Here is a 20013-nt window from a genome sequence, read left to right on the forward strand (position 1 = left end):
CAATGTGTTCTTTTTGTAGAAAAATATTTTAGAGAATTAAGAGGATTTTGAGAACCCAGATAATTTTTCTTGCTTAAGAAAATCAGGTGTTTCATAAAAACCAAAGCCTGTATGGATAGAGAAAACGTAACTTTTGAAGAGTATTACCTGTCATGTGATCTGAGGATGCCAATCCAGAAATGCAGGGGTGTGCATGTGTGCACGTGCGTGCATGCCTGTGCGTGTGTGTGGGCGTGTGTGTGTATGTCTGTGTCATGTGAAGAACACTGTGTGGTGGAAATAGTAGAGTTCATGAGCACTTCTACATCAGTATAAAAGTACAGTTTTCACTTAACATCGTTGTTAAAAGGGTTCAAAAATGCTGTTTGCATGTATTCCATTCCCCCCTCCCGCTCTCCCTCTCCCCTTCTTTTCTCTTCCAACCTCGGTTTGAACAGCACCTGTAATTAAGGAGAAGAACCGAGCCCTGGGAGCTAGGTGGGACTGGCGGCCATTGATCTGTGTAAGCCTGGCTTATACTGTCAGGGGAGGAGCAGTCAACTGCTGAGCTGCTTTGTCATTGACATAAGCTGAGAGGGGATTTTTTTGTCTATACTGTTTATACACTAGTCTATAGACCTGCTGGCTGGTTGAATTTTAAAGAGTGCGGAGGTTTAAAGACTTGTCCCCTGAGGGTTGCTCCTGCCAGTTGGGGAGCGAGCTGAGGCTGCTTTGCAGAAGCGTGTGTGTGTGTGTGTGTGTGTGTGTGTGTTGCTTGTGGGAGGGGGGCAGGGGGAGAGTGTGAACTATTGAGCAGCTAACCAGGAAACATTCTTCTTCATTGGAGTCTTAAAATCGATGTGCAATATATTATTGATTCGAGTATATTTGGAAGGCGACAATGGATTTTGAATATATATCTTTATTGTTACAGAAATGATATGAACAGCTTTGTGGCAGCGGCCGGGTTGGGTGGAGGGGCAGGTGTTATAAATACGAGAAGTCTTCACTTTTTGCAGCACAAGATAAAGTCTATCAATGCTCAGATGAACTGTCCTCTTTTGTACTGACCTGCTTGCAGTTTAAGTAACTTGAATTATTTCGAGTTTAGCAGCTCTTTCAGTTCCATTTAAGAAAACATTGTCAGTAGTGAAACAGTTTTTTCCTAAATATGGCATTTGTGTTCATACTTTCAAATATATATGTTCATAACACTCTTGAATCTCTCTTAGGTTTTGGCGTTGGAATAATTGCAGTGATTTTTTTTAACATTTCCGCTTATTTTTAATTGAAGAATAATTGCTTTACGGTACTGTGTTGGTTTCTGCCACACAGCAACTCGAATCAGCTCTAGGTATACATATGTCTCCTCGTCTTGAACCTCCCTCCCACCTCCCACCCCTCTAGGCTGTCACAGAGCTGGGCTTGAGCTCCCTGAATCATACAGCAAATGGAATATTACAATGATTTATTTTTAACTGATACTTGATATCAGTCTACATATTAAAAGAATGTGAGAAGTTCTGCTTTAAAGCACTCAATACTGTGTTTGTGCCTATATAGAATTTAATATTCATATATTGATGATTTCTCTGAGTGCAAATTTTATTTGTAAAGAGGTGATAGGCAAGGTAATCTTTTTTGGAGAGATGACTACTGTATTAAGATATTGGCTCTTTTTTCTTTTTAATATGAAACATTGTCATATATCTCTGCTTTGTCTTATAAGATCAGTAGGCTTTAAACTTGTATGATGGTATCATCAATTCTGAAGTTTAACTTTATGATAGGAGTTAACTCTAAGTTGTTTTTTCCTATATAACAATACAGATCTTTTTCCATCTTTTACCAAATATGTGACAATTATGTGCATTTTGTTATACTTGTTAATGTATATGGTTTCTAAAAGGTTTTAAAATTATTTTACAGTAACTATAAAATCACTTCAGATTTCGAAAGTCAGTAAGATTATTTTCTATGCTTAGAAAATACGCTTAAAACATTGTTTTTCATACTAGGAAATTCTTAAAGTGCACAGAATAGAAGCTATGTTGTTTTACCCTTAAAGGCTTGTTTTTGCATGCACATTTCGTTAAGAGTGTGAGATTAGTGTTACTGCTGTTGAATATACCAAGAGTTGAAATTATAAGTGTGTTTCTCTAGCTATAGAAAATCCTTTTTTCCCCCGAACGATTTTACTATGGCGCACGTTGAGTTGTTACACCTCTCAGTAATTCATTCTGCTGCCAACCTCATTCCCTTTTCTCTGCCTGCATTTTAATTGAAACAACATTTATGTTCTGAGCCAGGATCTGTCAGAAGTCCCCGTGGCTGGCCTGCGGTACCAGTAGCCACAGACGCAGCTTACCCATATGGTGCAGCACTTCTCGTAAAATCCATATGGCCTTGTTGAAGGGAGTCCCAGCGGGGACGTGTGGGGTGTTAATGCCCTCAGGCCAGGCCTCTCCCTCCAGGGGCTTCCGAGGCATTGTCAGCGCAATCTGCCGAAGCACACACTTAATTCCTTTTTAATAATCAATTATTTTAATCTAGGAACCTCTGCTATTTTTCTTTAAAAAAAAAAACTTTTTTCCCCTAAAAATGTCTCAAAAGAAGTTTTAACTGCATCTTTACAAACATTCTAAAGCTTTTTTTAAAATTTGCATTCACAGGAAGTACTACAGACTGTGCCAAAGTTCTGCTTCCCCTTTGACGTTGAAAGGTACAGTATAAGTCATTTTTAAGATAACCGGAGCCTGCCTTAGTAAGCACTGTAGAATTATTACCTGTGTCTTCTCTATGAAATGAAATGTACTTTTCCTCACTGCCTCTAACAAAAAACACAAGAGGTTCAAAATCAAATAATATTTGAAATGGAGAAGGCTTCTAAACCACTCTATCTTCTGTTGTTCTCCACTGTGGCCAGTTGGGATTAGTCTCAAGGTTCCATTTCTTCCTTTTGTTCTTCAGGTACATATTGTAAGCACTCGGAGGAAAAAGAACATTCATATGTCCTTTATCAGAGCCTTAGAATTGTGTCTTTTAAAATTAGATGTATATGTCCCAGTTTCTGTGTCACTTCACCCTGATTGAAAAGACCATCTGTGTGATATTGTAAAACTCATGGCTGGTTGTCTCCCACAAATAGCTTTATAGAAATAGTGCAATATTACCAAAGGCTGCACAGACACCCTCTTACCTAGCAGTTTTGAAAATCTCATTATGTTTGTATTTTACTGAACAAATGCTGGATGAATAGAGTATTACCTGGGTTGAGGCAGGAATGCTGCAGCATATATAGCTCTTTGAGCATAAAACAGATCATTTATTGTTTTTCATGTGATTTTTCACACCCTAACACCAGTTATTTTTTAAAAGAGTATGCTGTAAGGCAACTTTAAAAGAAAATTTATCTTAGGAAAATATTTTGCTAAAAGTCAAGATGGGTAAAAATCTAAAATTGTACAGCGTTAAAGATAAAGCCTTTCGAATGATGGACTCATTGATGCTGATAAGCATAGGTCTTTTGTGGAGAATCAGTGGTGTCCACTAAAGTTGCAGTTTCCAAGTTAATAGCAAAGATGAGATAAAGGAAGCAAAGCTATGGCAGTAAATTGCGAGCACTGGGCACGAGAGGGCACATTCGACACCAGAGGCGGTTTTTTTTAATTTTTTTTAGAGTGAACTGTAATTTACTGGCATTGTCAATCTATGAACAAGACAGGTATTATTTTGTTTTTTTTTTTTCCATGAAGGGAGATGGTTTCCAATCTGCTATAATATGGGCCCACAGCTTCACCTTGAGCATGCAACATTCAGGCTGTACTCAGGGTAGATTATTTTGAAGCTTGTTTAAAAAAAAACCACCTTGCATGTAAAAGTGTGTTCTTCAGACGTTCAGCATTTGAAATACAATATTTCCTGACAGTTGAAAATGATTTGCAGTGTTGGGACAGTAGGAGAAAGTAACTTATTTCGTTGCACATGATTTGCTCACCATTTCCAAGCCAAAATTTAGGCGTCCTGGAAATTTTATTTTGCATCAAGGAAGCGGATGTTCAGTTGTTGCTGTCTAATGGCAAGGTCATGGCTAGTAACGGGAAATGTATTTGTGTATTTTAAATAATGAAGATTCAGTGTAGGGACTTCGACCTCACCTTCCATGGCAGCCTGACACATACGATGACCGTCTGACACTTGGGTCAACATTAACTGAAATTCTTTGTAGTAAGCTTTGTTCATGGGAATTGTATTCTTATTTTGTACTTGGAAACTTATTACCAGGATATAGGTAGCTCTAGAAGAGAATGCTAAAAAGAAATGCCAATAGTAATTTGTATGGGACTTTATTGAGTGAGAATGTCAACAGAAGAATCAATTCAAGAGAGTTGGCTGGGTTGCCAGCAGACTGGACGTGACACACCCTGCTGTGTGGGCAGCCCCGGGGCACTTCCCTGGCATGCCATGACTAGTGTTGCTGGAATTTACCAAACACTGGTCAAGAGTCTGCCTGCAGCGCAGGAGACCTGGGCTCGATCCCTGGGTCAGGAAGATCCCCTGGAGGAAGAGATGGCAACCCACTCCAGTATTCTTGCCTGAAGAATCCCACGGACAAAGGAGCCTGATGGGCTATGGTCTGTGGGGTCACAGAGTCAGACACAGCTAACATTTTAACACTTGAAGCATGTGAAAACTTACTGTTAAGATACCTTATGACTCTCCAGCCATGTATTAGCATGTATTGAGTAGGTCAACTCATTAAGTGTTGATTCATGATTTAGTTTACACATTTCACACTCATTTTATTTTTATTTTTTTTAAATTTTATTTTATTTTTAAACTTTACAATATTGTATTAGTTTTGCCAAATATCGAAATGAATCCACCACAGGTATACATGTGTTCCCCATCCTGAACCCTCCTCCTTCCTCCCTCCCCATACCATCCCTCTGGAGAGGGTGTGGAGAAAAGGGAACCCTCTTACACTGTTGGTGGGAATGCAAACTAGTCCAGCCACTATGGAGAACAGTGTGGAGATTCCTTAAGAAACTGGAAATAGAACTGCCTTATGATCCAGCAATCCCACTGCTGGGCATACACACCGAGGAAACCAGAAGGGAAAGAGACACGTGTACACCAATGTTCATCGCAGCACTGTTTATAATAGCCAGGACATGGAAGCAACCTAGATGTCCATCAGCAGATGAATGGATAAGAAAGCTGTGGTACATATACACAATGGAGTATTACTCAGCCATTAAAAAGAATACATTTTAGTTTTAAAATATCACTGCAGCTCTGAGAACCAACTGACTTGAAATGTGGAAACAATGGCTCGTGTCCATATAGCCCAACTCTTGCTTTTCTTTAAGACGATTCTCACACGAGGCTTGAAATGTTGTTCCGTTGCTGCATTTCAGAGCGTCTCGGAATCAGGTTGGACAGCACTTTGCCTTCGTGCTGACGGACATTGAGAGCAAACAGAGGTTTGGGTTCTGCCGACTCACCGCAGGAGGCAAGATCTGCTTATGCATCCTGAGGTGAGTGTGTGTCATGAAAAATGCTCTTGGGGACACCGTAGATTAACTGCGTCTCTCTGTTGCACTTTGCTGTATGCTTGGGATGCTTAAAAATGTGCTTGTATGTATTTTTTGTTTTCTCTAAATCCAGCTAAGCTGAAAAGTAATTTTGTTTACTGTCTGTATACAGCATCAGTTAGGCTTAAAGGTTTACCAGTAAGAGTAGAATTGGCTTCTTTTAAAAAAATTATTTTATTGATGTTTTAAGTATTAAGTTGACTTACAGTGTTGTGTTAGCATTGGCTCTTGTAAATAATACTTTTTAGGGGTTAATTTTTAAAATAGCAGGTCACATGTTTCACATATTGAATAGCATGCAGAAAGTCTGGTTAAATTAGCACGTGCTCTTTTCTATTATTGACCTATGACTTGGATTCTCGAAGGTGAACTGGTGGTTTAAGACAGAGATTGCAGACTGGTGCTTCTGGGCAGAAGTGCTCAGAGGCGCTTTCTTTGGCCGCATGGTGTTTTAAAAATTTTAGAAGATGCTTCTTACCTTGTACGTTTTAGTGAAATTTTGCGTAAAGTTGACGTGTCTCATTCCTCTCGCTGGCGCTGGTGTTGCTGAGCCAGCAGCCCTGAGCTGGCTCTGAGCAGCAGGTGTCTCCTGCGACCTGAGTCTGTTTCACCAGCCCTGCCTCTCCTGCCCCCATCACCTCCGTCATCGCCCGGCGCTCGGGAGGCTGTTGAGAGCAGGTCTCTGTGACTTGAGTCTGAGCTGCTGGTGCTGAGGAGGGCAGGTCCTGAAGGTTAGCTTCCCTGATGACTCAGAAATGTAGGTGTGTCATATACTGTAGTTATAGTACACGTGTTGGTCAAGCTAGACTCTAGAAATGCTCCTAGGAAAAGAAATAAGGCTCAATTGAATAATTATCACAAAAGAACATTGGTGTGATATTGATGTCTACTCTGTTCACTTGCTGTTCAGCTACATTCCTGTCATTCTTTGAGGGTTAAGTTATAAATTTACTCAGAATGTGTGTTTGAGTTGGAGAGTTTTTCCCAGTGTTTATTCAGAAGCAAATACTTAGCTGCTTTATGAGTAGTAGAGCGTGGATGCTCCTGTTCCTGTTTTTAGGCTCAGCTCTTTAATCTGGAGCAATTGTGTTGAAAAGTTGATGTTTTATCCAGAAACGTGTTATGCTTCAGCTGTAGGCTGATCTTCTAATTTGAAACCATCGTTTTAGGCAGCGGGTTTGGGAGTGACTGGGAAGTGGGTGGGGAGAGCTCCTTTATCTTTGTGCTTCATACTGAAAGTTCCAAAGCCACACCGGGAAGGGGTCTGTCACCCTCTGCCCCAAACAAGTTTGCCCTAACAAAGACTGAGGCTGTACGAGCTTTCTAATTTTTCTCTAGGTATTTTTAAGTCTTTTCATTAAAAAATTAGGTTTGCAGGTAAGTTTCAGGAATAGTACTGTGAACTCTTGTCTACACGTGCCCAAGATTCACAGTTGTTAAGCTGCTTCTGTCTGTCCCCACCTCGCTCTCTCAATGTGTACACACACACACACACACACACACACACACACACACGTTCTCCATGTCTCTATTATATTGTTATGCTGACCCATTTATGAGTAAGTTGTAGATGTCATTCCTCTGTAATATTTGAATCTGTTTTACAACTCACTGCCACCAAAATCAATTCCTGATATAATTAAAGAGTTGTTTATATATCTTCCTATTGGCTAGCAGCTGATAAACTGTGGTGTTTATTCACAGCTGGTAAAAGGAATGAATATATATAGAAGCCTTTATAAACTGAAAAAACCTATATGGCTTTTCTTAAAAGTTGAGACTTAGCACAAAGATGATATCCTTTCGGATTATAGTTTTTAAAATCAGTTACTTATGGCTTTACCTGAAGTATGTTATGACTTTCAGATACGAAAAATTTTAGTATCTTGCTCTTGAAGCTGTCTTTTGTGCAGAATATTGCATTTATGTTGAAACATATGACATTTTTAGGTATTCTCTTGTGAGGTAATGAATTGATTATTTATAGGTCATTTTCATTATCGGTGATTGAAGATCCTTTAACAGAAATTAATAATTTATCCTGTTGTCTTTATGATATCCTGTTAAATACTTTAAATTGTTTACTTTTGTGATCAACTATATCTTCATAAAAATCTATTCATTTATTTTACCATCTAATGTCTTAGTTCATGTTTTAATGATCTAAATGTTAAAAGAAAACTTGTATGTCTTGAGTTTTTGTTGATATCTAATAGTTTAAAATATTTTAGGTCCTTCAAGAGTAGTCATAATGAAAGTGGAATACACTTAAGCATGTTTAAGATTTTTAATACAAAGTAAAATTAAGTACAGATTGGTAGTAAATTTTCTTTAAGATAGCAAAAAATAGCTCTGTGTTGGATTTCTTGAATAGCAAAGTTAGAGATGGCCATGGTAGTACTAATAATAGCAAACTGTCAGCAGCATCGCTTAGTGTTTGTTTACTATAAATCAAACATTTTGCTAAGTGATTTATATAGATTATTAATAAAAATGACTCTATCCTTAGAGTTCTGATCTAGAAAGTTTGCACATAATGCTTTAAAGTTACTTTGCATTCTGAATGATGCTATTATAAGATTTGAAAGTAATTTAAATTTATGTTATAATTCTAAACTAGAAATCTGTACACCATGCTATCAAATGCAACTGATAAACTGTGGTGTTTATTCACAGCTGGTAAAAGGAATGAATATATTATAGAAGCCTTTATAAACTGAAAAAACTTATATGGCTTTAAGCCATATAAGTGGCTTATAAGCCACTGGGTTTATGCTATTATAAGGTTTGGAAGTGAGTGTACTTAATTTCTATGTGTTTCATTCACCTTTTAGAATATTAGAATTAAATTTCATTCACCTATTAAAATATTAGAATTCAGGTTAATTTAATATAAAAGTTAATAAAATTTTGAATTTTGTGTGCTTTAGCTTTTTCTATAGCATATTTGTCCTCCTTTAACAAATTTTCAAAAATACCCTGAAATAGTATTAATTTAAATCGTGCCATTGTTTGTATTTAGCATTGCTTTAGTACGATAGTAGAAATGCAAGAAATAATATTTTCTCTAATTTAATTAGCATAATTTTACAACTATAAAATTGTCGCCATGGGTTCAAAATGAAATAAGTGCCCTCATGAGGAAGACAGACTAGGGTTTGGTGCCTTTGTAGTCCCCCCGCCCCTGACTCATACCAAACTCAGAGGCTTTCACACTCTTCCTTGAGGCAAGTCCCTTAGAAGCAGCATGTTTCAATTTTACACATTTTGTGTCAATTTTCCAGACAGAAAAACAGCCTCTAGACATGAGACGCTTTTCTACGGAAAGGCAGTTTCCTTAGTTTTATTTGGTTACTCTGAGTTAGGTTCCTGCTGATCACCGAGACTGTTAGTAGTTACCTGACTGCTTGACAAAAAACATTTCCTTTCCTTTATTTAACCTTTGACTTTTAGATGTAAAAGTTTTATCAGCTCAATAGGATAGTGGGAGCCCAAGTGGGGGAAGTCTCCTTGCTGTTCAGTGGACTTGTGGTTTTCCTGAGACATCTGTCCCTGGCCTTACTTACGTCTTCATGAAAAGGAAATAATCTCATAACTAACCTTTGAAGAACCTCCTGTTTTCTGTTTTAAAATGATTTGGTTCTAATGTCTCTGTTTTACATTTATGTATATTTACAAGACTATGAGAGTCACAGGAATCTTTTGCTAAAGAATGACATTTTCAGTTTTATAAAATTCAAGTAAAACATTTTATCTAGTCATTATATGTTGAATACATTTTTAACAGCTTTCTGGGATGTTTGTGTTTGGTGGTTAAGAGATTTTGAACATCTTTGGGACTGTAAAATTTAGTGAAAACTTATTCTGACTTAATGATAATTAGGAGTTTATACATGAGTTAAAAATTAATTGCTTTGAACATATTTGAAAATTATCTAAGAAACCACTAAAATAAAAACATGGGAGTAGCATTTCTTATCTGAGCAAGGCTAGCTTACATAATATATAGTGTTTATTACACGTGTGTGTGTGCATTTTTTGAGCACACTTTTTGTTTTTAAAGTGTGCAGTGGAACCTTGTTAAAATATTTGACTCACTGACTCCTTGGTGTACCCTGGACCATTTTGTCATCACATATAAAGTGAGCAGGACTTCACGTTGTCCAGTTGTCTGTATCAGGGGTGGCGAATTCAGTTACCTGTAGACACAGGTCAGGGACTAAAATGAGATAAGCAAGTTTGGCTGACAGTGGGAAACAGGGGTGATCTATAGAAATGGCACATACCACATCCAAAGATAAACTGTTACTCAACTCTAGATTTTTACTGAAAAGTGGAAAAAAAAAAAAAAAAGTTTGACCAGCACTGCCAGCTCTTTTGATTTGTAAGAGAGGAAAATGTAGGTTTTCAGTGAATCGCCTCTTTTAGAAGTCGGCGGCTTGTTCAGTCCAGCAGCCGCAGTGTTGCCCAAACAGCAGTATGACCGTGGGCTAGATTGGTCTGCTTGTAGACAGTTTGCAGCCTCCACTCCAGATGCTACTGTTTATTTGCAACAGAAAATGTCCCTGCTTCCCTGACATCCTAGGAGTCAGCATGACTGACTTTCGGAGTAGTCCACTTTGATACAAGTGATGTTTTCATGAAAAAAAAAAAAAAAAAAGATATGTACTCTTAAAAGGGGCTGGTTGTCACTAAGAACCATTGCGTGTTCACGGAGAACACGCTGTGTGTGACTGAACTCGGTTCTTTATGGTGCTGGGCTTACTGGTGTGTCAGGCAGTGCTGTGGTACAGAGAGTCACGTTATCTCTCGGGAACGAATTACAGAGAGGAAAATGCTGGCTAGACGATAGCTACGAGTTGCCAGTCTTCTTATGGATGGAAATATACTGAGATGTTGCTAGATGTGTGTTGTCTGATGAGAGATCTTGTGTCATGTTGCAGGCCGTATTCTTTTCAGAAATTTTTATCTGTGGTGATGAACATAACAAGCAGTACTATAATCTACAGTCGGAAGGAATTACTGATGTGTTAAGTGAAAGAATCAAATCGAAATGTGTATCTGTTGGGAAATTTGCGCGTTTGCATAAAATATAAAAGGCAGAAAGAAAGATACTGCTCTGGACATTAGTTAAATAAATTTTATAAGAGACTTGACTTTAGAGCCTTGATCATCTGTTGCTCAGTTGGAGTGCTAATCTCAGGCTTGCTGTTCGGTAGCTCTGCGGCCCTGAATGCAGTTGTCTTACCTTAGTTTAGTCAGATACACATCACAGCATTATTATAAGAATTATGTGAGAGAACGCATGTCAAGTACCTAGTGTATTTTTATACACAGTGAGTGCCTAAGAAGTTTTATCAATATTTTCTGTACTTCCAATAAATATGAGGAGTCGCTCATATTTAGATTCTGCTCTCTACTTCTAGATGGACATAGACCTGACTAGTAACTCTTACTGTCCAGATAGAAATAACAAAGCATGATGGAGCCTTAGAGATGACTGTGGGAAATATCCATAGGTGGAAGCCTTGTTGTACTAGTCTTTTTAAATTACGACAGTCTGATTTATAGATGAAGTCATGTTAGAGGAGGTTATAAAACATCCTGGTGTCCAGCAGTGATCTGAATATGGTAGAGTCAAATGTTGGATCAACGCGAGAACAAAATCCACCATGCCCCGTATAGAGATCAAACATAGCTTGGCATCAGGATGCAGTTCAGTGAAAATATTCTTGGAGATAATAAAACGTAATAGTAACTCCCAAATACCTAGCACTGTTAAATTTTTTAAAGTAAACTATTAATCAATTATTAATTCATTTTGTTTCATTTTCAAAAACAGGTCCATAATCTTACAAATAAATATATATATTTTTTGTATAAGCTTCTTTCTTTTAGACTAATTTTATTTATTTATTTATATTTGGCTGCACTGGGTCTGCATTGCTGCATGGGCTTTTCTCCAGTCGTGGTGAGCGGGGACTGCTCTCCAGCTGTGGTGTGAGAGCTTCTCCTCGGAGTGGCGTCTCTTGTTCTGGAGCCTGGCTCTGGGGCCCGTGGGCTTCAGTAGTTGCTGTGGACTCGGGCTCAGTCCTTGCGGCTCCTGGGTTCCAGAGCACAGGCTCAGCAGCTGTGGCACTTGGGTTTAGCTCCTGCACGGCGTGTGGGGTCTTCCTGGGTCAGGGACTGAGCCCGTGCCTCCTGCACTGGCAGGTGGATTCTTTACTGCTGAGCCACCAGGGAAGCCCTTGTATAAGCTTCTTAATGAAAAATTGGGTTCCAGTTCCCTTCATAATTTGAAAGGAAATTGAAAGTTGAAGATAACCAATGAGAAGTAATAATGTAAAGATGAGAAAAAACAGAAAATTTGGTCTAGGGAAAAAAAGGATTCTCTCACTTTGCAATAAGTTTTAATTATTAGACATTTATTACATATTTTATTTTTATAGTGGTCAAGGAAGGAGGTTTAAACAAGGTTCCACGTTATGTGAGTAAGATGAAATAACAATGTTAAGGATTAATAAGTGGCTATGCAAACCAGCTAAAATCAATGCATCTTGCTTTATCTTAAGATCTTAAGAGCAGGGGAAAAAAAAAAACAGGACCAGCATGTTCCTTGAATAGATTAGGTCTCAGTTTATCTGAGCATAGAGATCTGAACTGTATAACACATTGAAATTTTCTTGAAATACCAGTTTCTTCAGGCCATGGAAAGTTGAAATGTGACTATGAAACAACTACAAATGAAAGAAACTAGTGTATCTAGGAACTACCTTGTTTCTTGGCAGACCATCCCTCATGAACGTTATTTCATTGCATTATAGTGAATATAAAGAATAGGATTGGTAATTTGCATGGTATTGAGTTGGTAATCTAAAAACAGTAATCTTGAAGGTCGTGTTTTTATTTGTTTGTTTGTTTTTATAAGTGAAAGATATGGTAGAAAATAGATTAACCATCTGAAATGTTAAGAGTTTGAAAGTGTTAGCCTCTCAGTTGTGTCTGACTCTCTGCAACCACTTGGACTGTAGCCCACCAGGCTCCTCTGTCCATGGAATTCCCCAGACAAGAATGCTGGAGTGGGTGGTCATGTCCTTCTCCAGGGGATCTTCCCAAACCAGGGATCGAACCCAAGTCTCCTACATTGCATCAGATTCTTTACCATCTGAGCCACCAGGGAAGCCTGCGTTAGAGTTAAAAAGTGAAAGTGAAAGCCACTCAGTCCTGTGCAACTCTTTGCAACCCCGTGGACTACACCATCCTTGGAATTCTCCAGGTCAGAATACTGGAGTGGGTAGCATTTCCCTTCTCCAGGGGATCTTCTCAACCCGGGGATCACACCCAAGTCTCCTACATTGCAGGCAGATTCTTTACCAGCTGAGCCACCAAGGAAGCCCCAGAGTACTGGAGTGGGTAGGCTATCCTTTCTCCAGGGCATCTTCCTGACCCAGGAATCGAACCGGGGTTTCTTGCACTGCAGGTGGATGGATTCTTTACCAACTGAGCTACCAAATTGGGATTACCAATGCTAACTGACTAACTTCTGATTGTCAGATTTCCCCCAGGCTGTCAGAGCTTTGTCGCGTGTTCCACCCAGGATTTTCCAGGCTCCCGCGTGAAGCTGTTGGCTTGTTGTAACCCCCACCCCACCACACCCTTCCCCGGTCCCTCACCCCCATTTCCGTCTGGACTTGTGGTTCTCCAGGTGTTGGCACACCTGTCCTTAGACTTCCCTGTTCTTCCCTGGGATCCGATTCCTTGTCTGTATATCCGCGTATTCCTCATTTCTGCTCAATCCTCCATTTTGTTGCTCTCCCAAAATATTATGCAGAAGGTGAATTTTTGAGTCCCAGAAAGACTGAAAATGCTTTCAGCCTGTCTCCACACTTGACTGATAATTTCTCTGGGCAGAGAGTTCTAGATTGCAAGGGGTATGTCCTCTGCCTTTGGGAGGCATGTTTGCTGACTTCCCAGAGCTGCTGTTGAGCGAGGCGTTCCGGGACATTTGGGATTCTACGCCTTTGTATGCGACCTGTTTTGTCTCTTTGGAAAGTCTTAGGTGCTTTCTACCTCTGTTCTGAAATTTCACTGTGATTCTCTGGTTGGGCTCATTTATTTTATAGTTAACCCGGGGGTGCTTTCAACATGGAGATTCATGTCTAAAGTTCTGGGATATTCCAGTAATTTTTAAAAAGAAATTTATTTTTTCCCCTCCTTTCTAAGAACTGCTGTTAGTCAACTGCATGACAGTTGAGATTGATATGCTGATATTTTAATATTTATTCCTATTTCCATCAGTTTGTCTCTTTATTCTAGTCCTTAGGAGATATTCTTGATGTAGTTTCTAACTTTTCTATTGATTTTAATTTTTTTCAGCATTTGTATTTTGAATTTCTAAGAACTCTTTCTTGTCTAATAAACTGCTTTTTTCACTTCTTTCTCCTTTCTTAGACTGTGTTTTGTTTAATGGCATCCTGCTGTTTATTCAGCTTCTAAGGATATTAATGACAAGTTTTGGAACTCTCACCTGTCTGTATTGTCTCTGTGTACTTGGAGTTCCTTTTATGTTTGTATTCCCGTCTGTATTTCCTCAAATATCTGGTGGTTGGACTGTTACTTTGTATTTAAGATAGAGGCATGAAACTGAATGAGAACCATTGTATGTGTGGTGGTGGGTCTCACCTGCAAGAAGATACAGGGCCTTGGAGGTGTTTCTTCCTTTGAGAGATTTCCAGAGCGGTGTTTTGGGCTCCGTGGGGCCGGGCTGTTGGCTAGCGGCCCTTCTCCCTTCTGTTGACGTCAGGTTTCGGTTTGCTCTCACGGCTGAATCGATTACTTTTGTTTGCTTATCACCTTTATGAGGCTGCTCACCTGTGTTCACCTGTGGTGCTTTCTGTTGCATTTGTCTTTCCTCATTAATTTATGCTCTTTCATTCATTCATACTCATTGCAGTGTCATTTACAAAAGGCATGTAGAACAATAGATGTATTCAGTGTACTATTAGATTTAACAAGAAGTTGGTAGATAGTGACAGCCATCTTCCAAACCTTTATTTAACTGTTTGTAATGATCATTTTAAAGAACTCTATAGCATTCTGCAACATGGGCTTTCCTGGTGGCTCAGACAGTAAAGAATCTGCCTGCAATTCGGGAGACCCGGGTTCGAACCTTGGGTTAGGAAGATCCCCTGGAAAAGGGAATGGCAGCCCACTTCAGTGTTCTTGCCTGGAGAATCCCCAGGGACAGAGGAGTCTGGCAGGATACAGACCATGGGGTTGCAGAGAGTTGGTCGTGACTGAGCAAATGTAGATAGATACAGCATGCTGCTGAGGAAAGTTACCATGGGTGACCTGACTGTTCTCCTCTCATGGCTTTAGGCAACTCCTGATTAAAATGCATCATCAACAGTCACATCAGATAATCAGACGTTACATGAAAACAGGTGGAAGGAAAGCTGTGTTCCTAAGCTCTAGTCATTGATTTTTAAATTTAAAAAATTTATCAAAACTCTTGTTAGTATATATTTGTGTATTAAAAGTATCACAGTGTTTTCTCTTGAAAATTTTTCTGTTGTAGTCATTCTTTGAAGAAAAAATGAGTATTTGTTAATTGATAATTAACTATACTGGTGTGTTTTGTGATTCACTCTTATGTATGAGAAGTTTACATTTTGATAAACAATTAAAACCTTTGGATAGATTTTAAATATACATACCTTAATTTGAAAAGGAGTACAGATTTTATTTTGTACAGTTGATTTTGGATTTAGCATTATGGTTTCGTAAAGTTAATTATATTTGTGTCTAGCAAAATGAATTGAAAGGCATTTTAAATTATATGTGTTTTTGATACTTAAATGCTATTTGTAATAACAGTTTTTAAAATAGGCTTACTTGTAATGATATTTATTTTGAAATTTATCATCTTATATAAACATCAGTTTCTGAGGAATTGATTTAATTAATAAGCACATAATTCTATTTTTTATATATTCAATTCTGCAATATTTGAAGAGAAATGATTGTGTCTTTATGTCTTTGTTTTAAAAGCTTTTTAAAATTAGTTTTTATTTTATATTATATCTTATATCAGTGGTAAATGCTTATTCAATGACAGCTTCTGGAACACTCAGACCATACCTACCATGAAATGGGGCTAAGTGATGTTAGGTGTTTCTAACATAAAATAGAAGTGTCTAATGAATAACCTTTATAATGGAATTTTGGATTCTGATTATTTTATGAAAGCTAAAAATGGATTATATGTAAAATCTTACTGTAACATTAAAGAGAATGTGGGTATTGTTCTTTTTTGCCCTCCAGGATCAACCTGTTTGAAATAATATAAATTTGATGTTTATTTTGCTGTCTTCTTTCTTAATTCTAAATGATACATGCATATATATATATATATACACATACATATACACAGACATATTTTTAAGTTACTATTATTATTATTTTACAGTTACCTGCCATGGTTTGAAGTATATTACAAGCTTCTAAATACTCTGGCAGATTACTTGACTAAGGAACTGGTAAGCTCTGTGTTTTTCCCTATTTTAAAAATTGTGGTAAAATACACATAATATGAAATTTACCATTTTAACCATCTTTAAGTGTACAGTTCTGTACCATTAAGTGCATTCGTATTGTTTTGCAGTCAATACCAACATCTTTATAACCTTTTTACTTCTCAAATTGAATCTCTGTACCCATTAAACTAAAAGACACTTGGTCCTTGTTTGCAAGGAAAGCTCTGATAAACCTAGACGGCATACTAAACGCAGAGACATCACTTTGGCAACAAAGGTCTGTCTAGTCGAAGCTGTGGTTTTTCCATTAGACTTCTCTGTATGTGAGAGCTGAACCATGTAAAGGGCTGAGCACCGAAGAACTGATGCTTTCAAATTGTGGCGTTGGAGAAAACCCTTGAAAGTCCCTTGGACTGCAAGGAGATCAAACCAGTCCATCCTAAAGGAGATCAACCTTGAATATTCATTGGAAGGACTGATGCTGACGCTGAAGCTCCAGTACTTTGGCTACCTGGTGCGAAGAGCCTACTCACTGGAAAAGACCCTGATTCGGGAAAAGATTGAAGGCAGGAGAAGGGGACAACAGAGGATGAGATGGCTGGATGGCATCACTGACTCAATGGAAGAATTTGAGCAAACTCCAGGAGATAGTGAAGGACAGGGAAGCCTGGAGTGTTGCAGTCCGTGGGTTCGAAAATAGTTGGATATGACTGAGCGACTGAACAATAGCCACCTCCTATAACTAGAATGATATAATACAGATCCTTCTGTGACTGGCTTATTTCACTTCATGTTTTCGAGTTCCATCCATATTGTGGCATATGTCAAAGTTCCCTTCCTGTTTAAGTTTGAGTAGTAGTCTATTCACACACTTGGGCTGCAGTCCATGGGGTCACTAAGAGTCGGAAACGACTGAGCGACTTCACTTTGACTTTTCACTTTCATGCATTGGAGAAGGAAATGGCAGCCCACTCCAGTATTCTTGCCTGGAGAATCCCAGGGACAGAGGAGCCTAATGGGCTGCTGTCTATGGGGTTGCACAGAGTCGGACACGACTGAAGCAACTTAGCAGCAGCAGCAGCAGCAGATGAACACTTGGGTTGCTTCCATCTTTGGCTCTTGTGAGCAAAGCTGCTATGAACATGGGTGTGCAAATACCTGTTTGAGTCTGTGTATTCAGATCTTTTGAGTATATACCCAGAAGTAGGATTGCTGAATAGTATTGTAATTCTATGCTTAATTTTCTGAAGAACTGCTATAATGTTTTCCACAGTGGTTTCATAAATTTACATTCCCACCAGCAACACACAGGTTTCCAGTTTTCCACACCCTCCCTGAGACTTCCTATTTTTTGTTTTGTTTTGATAATTGCCATTCTAATGGGTGTGAAGTAGTATATAAATGTGGTTTAAATGTGCATTTCCCTAAAGATTAGCAGTATAGAGTCGTTTCCTGTGTTTATTGGTTATTAAATATCTTCTTTGCTGAAATTTTATTCCAGTCCTTTGCCATTTTTTAACTGTATTTTCATATTGCTGTTGAGGAGTGGGAGCTTTTTATATATTCAGATATTGTCAGATACATCATCTGCAAATATTTTCTCCCATTCCATGGGTTGCCTTTTTACTTTGTTGATAGTGTCCTTTGCTGTACAAAATTTTTTAATTTTAAAGAGGAATAACATCTTCTTTTTTTCTTTTGTTGTTCTCTGCTTTTGGTGTCATGTCAAGAAATGATTTTCAAATACAGTGTCATGAAGCTCTCTTTTTTCCTTCCAAGAATTTTAGCTCTTACATTTATTTTATATCTTTATCCTTTTTCTTGAAAAAATAAACACAAAACAGAAACTGAAGTTTGCCTTGAATTAATGAACATCTGTAGGATGATAATTTTTAAAACATAAAATAAAGTGTTTCGTCATTCAGTTGCGTCTGCCTCTTCAACCCCATGGACTGTAGCCCACCGTATTCTTATCTCTGAGAATGATCTTCCTGAACCCAATAGTGTCCTTTTCCTGCTTGTAATACTTTCAGCGCCTTCTTTTTTCTCAGAATGAAATTTAAACGTGTGCAGACTAGCACAATAGAAGCTTCGTGATCTGGCATCTGATATCCTCCCTGGCTTGTCTGGTCCCCCTTTTGTACACCTGATGGACCTTCCCGCATTTTGGAGCTACTTAAATTTCGTAGGATGTAACTCCACACAGTTGTCTTTCAGGAGTTTAGGTCACTCACTCGTGATTACTGGTAAAACACTCAACTTTTAAGATTCAACGTAAACATCTTTAAAAACAGACCTAAATTCAGTGCAAATACTACTCCAGATGCTTTTTACTAAATAGAATTACCCTGTATGCGAGACAGCAAAAGAGACACAGATGTGTTGAACAGTCTTTTGGACTCTGGGAGAGGGCGAGGGCGGGATGATCTGGGAGAATGGCATTGAAACATATAAAATATCATATGTGAAACGAATCGCCAGTCCATAGTTTGATGCATGATACAGGGTGCTCGGGGCTGGTGCACTGGGATGACCCAGAGGGATGGGATGAGAAGGGAGGTGGGAGGGGGCTTCAGGATGGGGAACACATGTACATTCATGGCAGATTCAAGTCAGTGTGTGGCAAAACCAATACAATATTGTAAAGTAAAATAAATAATTAATTAAAAACCCCTTGCTGAATGCCAAAAAATGGATTATTAATAAATTAAGAAAATAGATTTACTCTTAGGGTGAACAATCTCATAATTTGGCAATCTGATTTTATTATTATAATAGCAGTAGTGTTTTAGTGTGTGTCAAAAGTCCAGAGTTTGTGTGCATGTATGTAAATACTTCCTTCTCTACCCTTGATGTGCTTAATTCTGTGAAATATTCACTAGAAGGTAATTTTACACTTGAACAATTTTATGTTTCAGCCATTCAGTCATTCGTCTGCCTAAGAAAATGACTGGAAATAACTGGAAATATTCAACTACTGCATTGAAAACTCAAGACCAGAATTCAGTCTCATGATAATCTCTGGCTCTTTGTGTTTTGAGTAAAACATGTGGAACCAACATCATTCGCATTAGTTGTCCAAGTTTTGATTAGTTTCGGAAACTCATTGATGACTTGGTATACGGCACGTGCTCCCCGAGACTGTATCTAATACTGGAATATAGAAAAGAAAATACTATGGTTTTCTTAGAAGAGGAAATGAGGGGGACTACATTTGTGTTGCTAATTAGAGGGGAAAAATATTTTAAGTTCATAGTATTCTTTCAGTAGCTGGAAATAAATGTACGAGTGTAATAATTTTTCTTTACACTTTTAATCCAGTGCCACAGGTTATTTATTAATAGATTGGAATTTACATTTCAGAATCAATTATCCTTATCTGATCAATATCAAGCAACTGCCAAGAACTGTAAAATGCTAGACTTTAAAAAATGCATGTAACTATAAGAATTTTGTATAGACAACATCAGTATCTTCCAGAATACCCTGTGGTATATTTCACTGCCTGGATGGTCCAGTGATGAATGCTTTAATGTCCGTCTTTTTAGGTCATTCTAGAGAGAATTCCAGATAGGCAGTTTTGAGTGCACACTTTTACAAACATTTATAGAGATCTGCATTAAGTTTTCATAGTCAAGTTAGAAGAGAAATTGGGAGAAACCATGTGTCTCATATCCATATCCCTTAAAATGATTACCTGCTTTTGCCTTCACTGTATTCTCCCACCATAATAAAGAGAGGCTGAGAGTACACACAACAGAGAGAGAAGGGATAGAGCTGTGTGTGCAGAGCGTCCTGCCTGCATTTATTACTGGGTTTGTATGCGAAGCTCACAAAACTGAAGCGTGCACGTCAGGGTACATTCAGTCAGTTCAGTTCAGTCGCTCAGTCAGGTCCGACTC

The 20013-nt window shown here is 38.3% G+C and overlaps 1 protein-coding gene across 35 annotated transcripts in view; it reads left to right on the forward strand.

The window, feature by feature from the left end:
• Positions 1 to 20013, forward strand: part of DENND1B (DENN domain containing 1B) — a 279101-nt gene that overhangs the window by 120058 nt on the left and 139030 nt on the right. For all 35 annotated transcript variants that reach the window (XR_015143006.1, XR_015143008.1, XR_015143009.1 and 32 more), the window contains 3 exons: positions 2652 to 2701; positions 5400 to 5519; positions 16045 to 16114. Coding sequence is in view for 25 of the 35 variants with exons in the window: in XM_086343186.1 (XP_086199312.1) it covers positions 2652 to 2701; positions 5400 to 5519; positions 16045 to 16114 (240 nt within the window). In the remaining 10 variants the exon portion in view is untranslated. The remainder of the gene's footprint in view (positions 1 to 2651; positions 2702 to 5399; positions 5520 to 16044; positions 16115 to 20013) is intronic.

Source organism: Bos grunniens, chromosome 16, assembly GCF_055505025.1.
Source record: "Bos grunniens cultivar Pamir isolate PY7600 chromosome 16, Bosgru_T2T1.0, whole genome shotgun sequence".
In the NCBI taxonomy this organism is placed as follows: domain Eukaryota; kingdom Metazoa; phylum Chordata; class Mammalia; order Artiodactyla; family Bovidae; genus Bos; species Bos grunniens.